The following is a 12,236-nucleotide window of genomic DNA, read 5'->3' as shown; positions in this document are numbered from 1 at the left end:
CTGAGGCTGGCTTTGAACTTGCTATCCTCCTGCCTCAACCTCCCAGGTCACTGAGATTACAGATGTTGTGCCACGGCACCCATGGCTTCTCAAGTTTTAATGGGATGGTGTGAAAAGATCCTTCCTGAACCAGCAACCTAGTAGCAGCAAGGGACTGATCAGAAATACAGAATCTGAAGTAAGGCACAGGGCACATGACTGTCATCCCAGTGACTAGGGAGGCTGAGGCAGGAGGATCAGAGGTTCAAGGCCAGCCTCAGCAACTCAGCAAGACACTGTCTCAAAATAAAAATAAAAATTAGTGGGGATGTATCTCAGTGGTAAAACACACCTGGGTTCAATCCCCGGTACCAGGACAAGAAGAAAGAAATGCAAAATTTGAGATCCCCGTCTAGAATGGCTGATTCAGAATGGGAAATAAGCCCAGCATTCGGAGAGGCGGTGCCCTAAAAGTTCGAGAAGCGCTCTTCAGTGTGGGGAGCATCTCGCTCGTTTTGCCATTGTATATATGTATCGCTCACGTTGTGAAAAGGATTTTCATTGTATTTTTAAGTTTCTTAAGTTTATTCATATCATTCTTTTGTAAACTTATTAAAATAAAAACCCAGCAGATGAATGCACCATTGGCTGAGTTCTCCATGAGCCTTGGCTCATCACTAGTGGACTTTGCTCAGCAGCCAGTGACCGCATCCTCCTGGGAGCTGTGGGCACGTTGGGGTGGTGTGGGAGGCGGGCAGAGTGTTGAAGGATATGGGATGTTTTCAGAAGTTCTTTCTCTGTAGTTTGATTCAGACTTTTGTTATCTCACTATATTATGGAACCAAATATACCTTTTTTCCATCTCATTTTGATGTGATGTAACGTTTTAAAAGTATTTTTATCTACTCATTGGGCTTATTCTGTCAACACAGGGTCAGGGATTCGGTGGCCCAGGGTTCCAGTTCCCTGGAGTGTGACGACTGTTCTTGCAGCTGCCCCTGTGCGTGTGGAGAGTACCCCTGCTGCTCGGCTGTCTTCCCAGGAGCACTGGGAAACAGCGGCAGGAGTCCGCTCTGGGGGCACGCACGCCACAGCCCACCTTTGAAACAGGCCGCTCAGCCCAGAGACCCTGAGTGGACCTGGCTGGGGGGACCAGAAGAGACTGTAGGACCAGACCAGCCAGGGGGGCAGGAAGGGAAAGCGCTCAGGGACACATGAACATATGTGTGAGGCTTTTTTAAAATATCAGTTTTAACATTTAAGAGGAAAATAAGAAAATTATTTTTTAAAAGGAAACAGAGATCTACCATGATTCTACTCGTGATATTTTGGTGTATTATAAGACTCACACAATGAAATAAATTTGTTCATATTCTGTATATACAGGAATTGGTGAATTACATCAATAATTAAAATTAAAATAAGCACAACTCATCAGCTTCGTGTGTCTGTGTGCAGCTGGCCTGCCTTGCCCCTACGGGCTCCGAGTGCATTTGGCCTTGCGGAGCCTCACCTAAGGCAGGGGTACTGAGAGCCGCAGCCTGACCCCAGGTGCTCGACCAGGTCCTCTGACACAGCAGTGCCCCAGGGACACTCAGAGCCCGGCGCACCCTCCCCTGTTAGTTCATTCCAACTGATCAGGTCACAGAGAGGTTAGAGAAAGGGCTTCGAGGGCGGCACCTGAGAATGCACTGACCACTCGATTCAACCTGACCTTTTTACACAGCCTGACTGGGTTCCACCCTGGTCCTCCAGGTCCCCACCTCGTCCCTCCACCTCCAACACTCTGCCTGGGCTTCTCCCCCTGCTGCAGCACGGGCACCCGGGGAGCCGCGGGCACACTTGGCGGGGCTCCGGGCAGGTGGTGGTGCCCAGCGGTAGCACTGGAGGCCGGCACCCATGGACAGCCCCTGCCCCCTCACAGCATGCCACACCATCCCCTGTGACTAGGGAGGTGCCGGTCGAGGCAGTGGACATGCTCGTAGGATCCACAGCCTACATGCCACCTGGGGTCAAGGAATGCAGGGTGGCCACGGAGAGTCCATGGTGCCACTTGTGAGGTGTGGGGTCTGGACTCGACCCACACAGGCCCACCCAGCAGTGGCCCAGCCAGACGACCCCGGTCCAGGAGCTCAGGGACGGGAGGGGTGGGGACACCTCCACCATCCAGCCCAGGGGTGGGGACTCTCCCATTCTAACCCATCCCTGCTCACGTGACCCAAATGTCGCCCAAAGGGAAGGGGGCTGCCTGTCCCATGTGGCCTGTCCGCAGGCTGGAGTCCTGACCACCGACAGCTCAGAATGTGGTGGGGCCTTCCCAGTCAGAGGTCATGGCCATGAGCGCGGTCCCCGATCCAGCACCACCTTGTAAGAGGGACTCTGGACAGACACTGCCCAGGGATGGACGGGAGGAGGACCCTGAACACAGGTCAGCGGAGGAGGATGGGCAATCCACAAGCCGGGGACAGCGGCTGGAGGGGTCCCACCCTCGGTGGTCACTTCACAGCCACCCCACACAGTTGTAGGCCTCCTGAGGCCAGAAGGTACACAGTGACCCACACCTGGATCGAGAGGATCCCCTGGGGCCTCCTGTCCCCCCAGAGCACGGGGACGGTGCCATGGAAGGAAGGATCAAGAAAAGCAGGGCTCAGTCCTCGGAGCCAAGGACAGCCCCCACCCAGCAGAAGTCACTCCGTCCGTCCGCAGACACTGGCCAAGAGCAAGGAGGCGGGACGGGCGGAGCTGTGACCACCGTGGCCCTCTCAGGTGCTGTCTCCCTCTGTGCCTTCTCCTGGTGACACTCACACCGTCCTAACCCCTCTCCCTTGCTGTGATGGATATGGTGCTGTTTCTTGGTATTTAGTGGCAGGGCCACAGAAGGGACAATCCTCAGGCTGGGGACGTACCTCAGCGCTGCTGTGCTTGCCTGACGTGCTGGCTGCCACCCGCACCCTGGAGGAAGGCAGGAGGAATTCAGAGCAGCTCCTCGGGGAAGAGGGTGGGCGGTCCATCTGCACGGGGACGGCCTCCTTGCTCAGGCAGAAGGTGCTCTTGTCCCCGCTGACGGGGGCATCTGCGGAGAGCGCGGTGAGATGAGCCCACCAAGGCCCCTTTATCTGCCTTTTAGTTCACCTCCCTGAGTCACGCAGACCGCTTAGGTCTCAGTCCTCAAAGCGCTCCTTCCTGGCCACCTTGCACCCCAGGGGTCCCCATGTGGCCTTGGCTCTGCTAAGTAGGCATGTGTGGGAGACCTGAGCAGAAACCCAGGGACCCTCCTGTAAGTCACGGCGTGGGGTCAGGCTCCTCGCCTCAGGAATCGGGGGGAGTCCATGGACACAAGGGGGAGAGCAAAGGGACAGGGTTTAACAGAAAGAAAGCAGGGCTCCCCAGAGAGGGGCCCAGGGGTGGCTGCTGTGCCAGGGTTTGTGTGGGACGCAGGCTGCGGTCACCAGCCCCCGGTGTCCCCAAGCTCTCCTGTGCTCTTTGGGCCAACAGCCACCGCGCACACCCACTTCTCTGGTGGGGTCTGGGCGCCAGGCAGTGGGTGTCTCACGGTCAGTTCTTCCCTCTCTGGTCTCACACAGTCGGCCTGGCCGCGATGAGCCTGGCTTGTGCCCAGTTTCTCAGCCCTGAGCCCGGAGGAGCCCAGGTTTCCTGTCTGTCCCCTTTCACCCTTTCTCCTGCCTGTGACAGGGTGGGTGCCAGGAAATGGGAAGCTCAGGGCTCTCCTCCTGCCAACCTGGTGAGATGAGTGGCAAGGAGGTGGGGAGAGGGGAGACCCAGTTAGACCACATCCTGCCTCCTCCTCTCCCAACTTCTGTGCTTCTAAGGGGCAACGGAATCACCTCGGCTTCTAAATTTATTTCATTAACAGAAGAGCTCCAGAGGACACGTAGGAGCCTGGGAATCTTTGACACGACCATCTGGTTACATTCTGTGCTGATTATCCTCCATCAGTGAAAGTGCCTCGGTTCCAAAGGCACGCAGACTGCTGGCCATCAGTCACAAGAACACATTCCACAAAGGGTTGGCACATTCTGTTTATTACTGTGCATTTGGTATTTACAAGGCTTGTTACAGACGAGGTCCTCAATAAATGCTGGCTAAGTGGCAGGTGTGGTGGTTCACCCCTGTAATCAGGGGCTCCTGAGGCTGAGACAGGAGTATCGAAAGTTCAAAGCCAGCCTCAGCCACTTAGTGAGACCCAATTTCAAAATAAAAAATGAAAAGTTCGGGGGGGGGGGGGGGGGGGCTACAGCTGTCGCTCAGTGGTAGAGCACTCGCCTTGCACAGGTGAGGTCCTGGGTTTGAGCCTCAGAACCACATACAAACCAGTAAGTAAAATAAAGGTTAAATTCTTAAAAAAAAAAAAAAAAGGCTGGGGATGTGGCTCAGTGGTTAAGTACCCCTGGGTTAAATCCCCAGTACCAAAAACCAAAACAAAACAAAAACGACCCCCAAATAAACAAACGAAAAACAACTAACAGGGGCTGGGGTTGGGGCTCAGCGGCACAGCGCTTGCCTCCTATGGGTGAGGTGCTGGTGCGATCCCCAGCACCACATATAAATAAGGAAATAAATAAAGGCCCATCAGCAACTAAAAAAAAGAAAGACAACTAACGAAGTCGGCTGACTGCATTGATCAGTTTCCAAGGAGAAGCCAACGTCCCCATTGCCCTCTGCGAGGCCGTCAAACTGCGGGCCCCTTGGGGCTTGGGCCGCCCTGGTCGCTGGCGGGCTCCTCTCCGGGGTGCACCCTCCTCTGGTGCTTCACCAGGTAGGACCTGTCGGCGAAGGCCCTCCCGCACCGGGGGCACACGTGCGGCTTCTGCCCGGTGTGCGTCTTCCCGTGCAGGCGGAGGCCCAGCTTGCGGCTGAAGGCCTTCCCGCACTCGGCGCAGCGGTGCGCCTTCTCCCCGAGGTGCGTCAGCCGGTGGCTGCGCAGGTTGGACTTCTGCAGGAAGGCCCTCCCGCAGCGGTCGCACGCGTGCGCCTTGTGCCCGCTGTGCACGCCGCGGTGCTGCAGGAGGTTCTTCCTCTGCTTGAAGGTGCGGCCGCACTCCTCGCACGCGAAGGCGCGCTCGCCCGCGTGGATGCGCTCGTGGTCCACGACGTTGGACCTCTGGGCGAAGGCCCTCCCGCACACGGCGCACCTGAAGGGCTTCTCCCCGGTGTGCGTCCTGCGGTGTCGCAGCAGGTCGGACCTGAACACGAAGGCCTTGGCGCAGTCGGCGCAGCGGTGCGGCCTCTGGCCCGCGTGCACCCGCTGGTGCTGCGCCAGGGCCGACTTGAACCTGAAGGCCTTGCCGCACGCGCCGCACCCGTAGGCCCTCTCGGCGCTGTGGGTCTTCTCGTGGTTGATGCGGGCCGACTGCCAGGCGAAGGCCTTGCCGCAGACCCTGCAGCGGTAGGGCTTCTGCTCGGCGTGCGTCGCCTGGTGCTGCACGAGGCTGGCCTTCTGCCTGTAGGTCTTGCCGCACTGGGCGCACCGGTGGCGCTTCTCCCCGGCGGCCGGCGCGGGCTGGCGCGGGCGCAGACACTGGCCGCAGCCCGACTGTCCACAGGCGTCGCAGTCCAAGGGCTTCCCCACAGCCGGGAACGGTTCGTGGCCGCTTAACTTCCCAGCCCTACGACCTTCGGGGGAGCCATTCCGTGCGCCGTCTTCCCGGTCCACACCGCGTTTCCGAGGCCGACCGCGCCGGGCCGGGCCGCGCTGGGGGAGCCGGCGACTCGGGGGAGCCTCCCCTGCGCTGGGCAGCACCCTCTCCGGGTGCCGCGAGCCTCGCGGCCGGCCCCGGGTCAGCGCTGCCCTGTCGCTGCGCACAGCTTCTCTCCGGAGAGCCCTGGGCGTGGTCCGTGGCCGCCCAACCTGCCCCGGGACCTGGCAGGCTTTTCCTAAAGGGAATACAAAGAGAAGTTCCCTTGCAGCCTTCCTCTCCGCGCCTGGGATGAAACGCCGATCCTTGTGGCCCCCCTGGCTTCCACCGACGGTCGGGGGGCAGGGCCCACTCTGCCTCTGGGGATCCCGAGGCAAGAGACGCCCTGCGGTCAGCGCCGGGGGTTCCATCCTCGGCCACAAAGACGGGAGGGTGGGGTGCAGCTCAGAACAGCCCTGGTCAGTCCCCCGTGCTGCCAAACAGTGTTCAACCAAACCCCGAGGGCCAGGGCCTGGGGCACAGCTCCAGCGTCAGCAGCCAGAGCTCGGCCTCCCTGGCCCTGCCCGCCTCTGGCCGCCCGTCTGCACCACGCTCCCCGACAGTGAACTTCTGAGCTTACAAATCGCTGTTTTTGAATAATTCTGCACTTTTGAATGGGCTTGTTCACCTGGGTCTAGGTTTTTTGTCTCTTTAATAGGTCCAAATATGAAGGGAAACCCCATAGGGAGTCTGCGAAGAGAAGTAGAACTGGAGAAATGGGGGCAGGAAACACAAGTACAGAGACGAATGCCCCCGAAAAAATGGGAGTGCATCTTGAGAAACTCCAATAAAGCCTGTAAGTCCACACCACACCCGTCTAATGCCAGGGACCTGGAATGAACACACCCTGTGCAGGGGTCCCGAGCCCGGAGACTTGGTGGGGCAAGCGCCCAGCTCAGCCTCTGAGGCCGCTGGTCCATCTCGAAGGACACAACACACCACGGAGTCACAGCAGCCAGAGGAGAGCCCGGGGACACGGGGAATGGAGCTGTGGAGGTGACGAGGTCTCCATTCGCCGCCAGAGGGCGCCGCCGCACAACCAGCCGGCGGGCGGCCACCCGTCACCTACCCGCCCTGCGCCGGTGGCCACCTGTCACTTACCCGCGCCGCTGCTCTGCGCCCCGGCCTCCTCCGCTGACCACGGCCCCTGGCCTCTTTCGAGCCTCAGGATCACGTCGGGCTTGACGGTCTCCTCTCCTCCTGGAGAGAAGAGCACAGGGCTTAGGCTTGCTTCTGCGTGTGAAAACGTGAGGGTGTGTGTGACTCTGTGTGTGTGTGTGTGTGAGTTTGTACAAGAGTGTAAGTGTGAGGGTAAGTGTCGTGTGATGATGTGTGAATCTGTGTTTGTGTGTATGAATTGTGAGTGTTGTGTGATTAAGACTGTAGTTTGTGCAAGAGTGTGAATATGTGAATATTGTGTGACTATGAATTTCTGTGTGTTTGTGTGTATGAGTTGTGTTATATGATCATGAGTGAGTCTGGTATGAGTTTTGTAAGTTTTGTGCAATTGTGAGCTTCTGTGAGTGTGAGAGTATTGTGTTATATGAGTGTGTTAGTGTTGTGATTATGAATGTGAATTTGTGTGTTAGTGTTGTGATTATGTGAGCTTGTGAATGACTTTTGTGTATGTTGTGTGACTATGAAAGTAGTTTGTGAGTGTTGTGTGAATGAGTGGGAGCTTGTGTGAGTGTGAGCCTTGTGTGGTTATGAGTTTGTGTGTGTTGTGATTATGAATGTGAGTTTGTGAGTGACTTTTGTGTGTGTTGTGTGATCACGAGTGTGTTTGTGGGTACGACGTCTGTGTGTGTGTTGTGTGATCACGAGTGTGCTTGTGGGTATGACGTCTGTGTGTGTGTTGTGTGATCACGAGTGTGTTTGTGGGTATGACGTCTGTGTGTGTTGTGTGATCACGAGTGTGCTTGTGGGTGTGACGTCTGTGTGTGTGTTGTGTGATCACGAGTGTGTTTGTGGGTATGACATCTGTGTGTGTTGAGTGATCACGAGTGTGTTTGTGGGTATGAGTCTGTGTGTGTTGTGTGATCACGAGTGTGTTTGTGGGTGTGAGTCTGTGTGTGTTGTGTGAGGTGTGTGAGTTCCTATCTGCCCACTCACCCAGGGAGACCAGGTTGCGGTAGTTCTCCAGCGTCACCTCCTGGTACAGACGTCTCTGTTCAGGGCTCAGCTCCTGCCACTCGTCCCGGGTGAAGTTCACAGCGATGTCCTCGAAGGTCAGCCCTCCTGGTGGCAGATTCCCCTTCTGCATAAGGACACTGTGGGGCCTCGAGGCCTGGAACCCAGGACACAGAAGGCTGTCTCCATCAGGCCAGTGTGGGGCTGTGAGCCCGGAGAAGCCATCAGACCAGGAGGCCAGGTCTGCCTGCCCTTCCCGGCAGCTCTCGGACCCTCCGCGCGCACCCCGCGGCCCCTCCGCGCGCACCCCGCCACCTCCCGCTCCTCTTCCTGTTCTAATCAGCATGTCGTGCCCCTGCCTCGTTGCAAAGCCGGTCCTTCAGCGTGGCCCGGGGAAGGTCCTTGCTCAGGTCTGGACGGCCATCTTAAGTGACAAAGGCTCACCCCCCCATACCAACCGCAGCCTTCACCTCCACATTGGGGCCCCCCGGCTCTGACCCCCGAGCCTGCCCCTAGAGGCCCAGAACTGCAGCCCTGTCCTGCCTCTCTCCTGGAGGGCGGGCGGCCTTCCTGTCTCAGCTCTGCCTGGTCTCTGTCTTTCATTTCTCTCCCGCCCACCTCTGTTCCTCGCTTTCCCTTCACCTAGGAGTCGGCACATGCTGTCCCCCTGGCAGAGCCTCCAGGTGGCACTGAGTGTCAGCGGGCTTCTGCCAAGGTCAGATCCCAACACCGGCCTCCACTTGCTTCCTCTCCCGCCTGGTGCCTGGGTGCCAGCTCTGCTTTGAGTGTCCCCAGGAGGTGCCGGGAACTCGCTTCAGATGCCAAGACACAGCCAGGGGCCAGCAGCTGCCAGCTGGGCGAGGACACTTCACACCTGGCCCTCAGCAAAGGGCCCTCTCGCCGGGCAGGCGGCGGCCAGAAGGTGTGGAGTTTTGGTAGGAAGGAGTCAAGCGTGAGAAGGCCCAGGCACTGGGAGGGTCGGTGCTGACCTGGGGGGAGCGAGGCGCTGACCAGACGGCGGGGTTGAACAGGACTCACCTGGGACGCGCTCATGTCCTGGCCTCTTCAGGCTGAGACAATCTGGGGAAGGAGGCGCTGAGGGAGACACAAAGCAGCCACTAAACCCAGGGTCACTCTGGGCTCCCTGCAGACAGCGCCCAGGGCCAGCGCCTTCCTCCTCACCATGCTCAAGAGCATGTGCAGAGAGGCCCAGGGCGCCCCAGCGTTTCCCGCCTTTCTGCCCCCAGGACCCATCTGAAGAGGCGACCTCGCTGTCACGGTCACCCATGTCCCTGGGGGCTGTGCCGTGCAGTGACCTCTGCAGAGTTACGACCCATTCTACTTCTAATCATTGGCCTTGAAGAAAATAATTATGAAAACGGAAAAAAAAAGATTCAAAGGTACGGCCTTTCCCTGGGAGCTTGCCTGTCTTCCTGTTCCAGTTCTGACCACAGGTCACGCCCATCAGGTGACGGCAGGAAGCCCCTCGGTGAGGTCACCGAGGAGATCGTGGCCAGGGCAGAAGCAAGACCAGCGGCAGCCAGGGCGGATGGTGCGGCCTGCCTGGGCGGGAGACGGTTTCCCAGGCACAGATTTCTCTCAGCACTAACCCGGCCCGGTGATGCCCATCTGCTGGTAAAGATGCCAACAAGGAGGGACAGAGCCACCGGCTCGCAGACCCACCCCCAGACCTGTACCAACAGAGGCCACGTCCAGAGACACCGTGAGTGTGCCTGTGAGAGGGCGCGGAGCCCAGTGACCTCCAGCTGTTCTGGACGGCCTTCCATCTGGGCCCCCATGAGCCGAGGCCACACCCAGGGAGCAGAGGCTCAGGGCCTCCACCGCACACAGGAGGCCAGGTCCAGCGGCAGGAAGCCGGACAGCAAGACTGGGGAGAACAGAAGCCACCTCGCCTGCCTCAGGAGCTGCCAGGCTCAGGGGGTTGGGTTTCGTCCCTGGAGGGTGCGGGCAGTGTGGCAGAGGGACCTGAGGCTGGCTCTGCAGGGGCGTGGCACAAAGGGGTGGGGTCCCTGAGGCCCCCCAGGTGAAGCCAGGGCTTCCTGCTCACTGTGGAGACTGCATTTTACCTAGAGGCTCTTTATGTGCTAGCATTTGGGCCGGGGAGAAGGAAACCAGGCATTTCCTGTAGGAATGAAAGAACTGGTCCTTACGAATCTCTCCTAAGTGTCACTTACTAACAGGTCAACTGCATTTTCATTCATTAATGTATTTTAGTAGGAAAAAAAAATAAAGAAAAAGAATCCATGATTTAGGATATGGAAGGAAGATGTTTTCAATGGGTGTAAACAAGGACTTCTCAACTCTGGGGCTACTGGGATTTTGGATGGGGCTATTCTGCAGTGAGGGTCTGTCTTGTCCACTGTAGAATGTTGAGCAGTGACCCTGCCCTACACCCCTACATGCCACCAGTGTATAAACCACTTGTCACCACAGAGATGTCTCTAGAAAACGCAGATGCCCCCTAGGTAGCACCATGGAAGAATCACTGACCTAAACCCAGCGTGGGGGTGCCCACCTGTAATCCCAGTGACTCAGGAGGCTGAGGCAGGAGGATCTCAAGTTCAAGGCCAGCCTCGACAACTTGGCCCCTGTCTCTAAATAAAAATAAAAAGGGTTGGGGGTGTGGCTCAGTGGTAGAGCACCCCTGGGTTCAATCCCCAATATCAATAAATACATTTTTAAAAGAAGTAGAAATAAGTAAAAATTTGAAAATCAACGGACATATCTCCAGAAATCTAAAAACGAAACTGTCATGGAAATCAATGACCTTAAAAGCACAATTTGAAAATCAAACCGAAAATCAAACAAAAATCAGAAAGAAACAAGAAAAAATAGAAAACAGAATACATAAAAATACCTCTAAAAACATTTTTTTGTGTGCTGGGGTTGAACGCGCGGGTGCTCTTACCACCAGCTGCATCCCACCCCTTTGTCAGCTGTATTCTGACCCAGGGTCTCCTTAAGTGGCTGGGGCTGGTCTTAAACTGCTGATCCTCCCTCCCGGCCTCCCAGCCTCCCAGCCTCCCAGCCTCCGTCATTCCAGGCATTCCCAGCCACGCCCAGCTAGGAATACCGTCGGGTTCCAGCCCGCCACGCCGCCTCCCCGGGGGGGACACTGGGGGGTCACACACAAAACGGACAAGGAACCCAGAAGGTGGATCAGAAAGCTGAGGTCTCACCTGGGAAGGCCCAGCGGAGGCCACCGGCCGGCAGACGTGGGCCCGCCCGGCTTCGACGGCCGCAGGACGGTCCAGGCTCCGAGGGGGAGTCTCCTGCAGGACAGAGCGACAGTGAGCCGGGCCTGGGGGGGACCGGCTGCGGGGAGGAGAGGCCCAGCGGAACCGCGGAGGCCGAGCGGAGGCCCAGCGCTCCTCTGAAGGGAGCCCCGCAAAGACGGGGGGTGGGGGGGGCACGCGGGAGCTCGGAGCAGAGACCCCGCCGCGGCCCGGGCAGCCGGAGTGGGCCGGAAGGCGGCTCCTTGCCAAGCGCAGATTTGCAGGCCCGTGGTGCAGGCCTGGGACCCCCCACCCCCGTGACCGGAGGCTAGGGAGGGAGGACTGCAGTCGAGGCCATCCCGGGCAACCGGGCCGGACCCGGTAGCGAAGAGAAACGAAGCCGGCGCCTGGGCGCACGCCTGTAATCCCCCGCGGCTGGGGAGGCTGAGACAGGAGGATCTTGAGCTCAAAGCCAGCCTCAGCAATTCAGCGAGGCCCTGAGCGCTCAGTGAGACCGGTCTCTAAACGAAGTACAAAATGGGGCTGGGGACTGGCCCTGCGGCCGAGCGCCCCTGGGTCGATCCCGCACCCAAAGCACAAAACAGAAAACCTGGCCGAACCGCGGGGCGCTCTGCAAGGCGGGCTCCGGGCTTGGGGAAGGAGTGGAGCCTCCTCGGAGGCGGGAAATGAAGTGAGTGCGCTCACCGAGCGGCCGAACCACCCAGACCAGCGCCATCAGTCCCTCCCCCTGCGTCCCACCCGGATCCCGGCCCCAGCCCCGCCTGATCCCGTCGGCCCCTCCCAGCCCCAATTCTTCCCTCAATTTCCCCAAACAGAGACTTCCCCCAGAGTTCCGGTTTTCTTGAACCTGGCGGGGCTCTGCCGGGGGCCACGGTCCCAGTCCTTTTTACTTACTTTGAGACAGGGTCGGCTCACTTGCCCAGGCTGGCCCCAAACTCCATCCTCCGGCCTCAGCCTCCCCGGGGGCTGGGATGAGAGGCCGGCCCCACCGCACCTGGCTAGGAGCCGTGATGGATCTTAAATCCATCCAACCTATTTTCATTGGGCATTTAAAACAGCCCCTGGCTCTGGGGGCTGGGGTGCGGCTCGGTGGTGGAGCCCCGTGAGACCCCGTTCAGCAGCCTCTGTTGAAGTGGCCTTGGTGCCCACACCCCTGAGCCCCGCTGCTGGGAGG

The 12,236-nt window shown here is 58.5% G+C and overlaps 1 protein-coding gene across 1 annotated transcript; it reads right to left on the bottom strand.

Moving 5' to 3' along the window:
- Nucleotides 1-4,669: 4,669 nt before the first annotated feature.
- On the bottom strand, nucleotides 4,670-11,777 carry Zim3 (zinc finger imprinted 3). The gene is made up of 5 exons (XM_071604893.1): nucleotides 11,747-11,777; nucleotides 11,006-11,199; nucleotides 7,788-7,962; nucleotides 6,777-6,875; nucleotides 4,670-5,874 (listed from the first exon to the last, which is right to left on the bottom strand). The coding sequence occupies exons 1-5, from the start codon at nucleotides 11,775-11,777 to the stop codon at nucleotides 4,670-4,672; spliced, it is 1,704 nt and encodes a 567-aa protein (XP_071460994.1).
- Nucleotides 11,778-12,236: the final 459 nt, after the last annotated feature.

The sequence above is a fragment of the Marmota flaviventris genome, chromosome 18 (assembly GCF_047511675.1).
Source record: "Marmota flaviventris isolate mMarFla1 chromosome 18, mMarFla1.hap1, whole genome shotgun sequence".
Lineage (NCBI taxonomy): Eukaryota > Metazoa > Chordata > Mammalia > Rodentia > Sciuridae > Marmota > Marmota flaviventris.
This window is presented reverse-complemented; position numbering and strand designations above follow the sequence as displayed.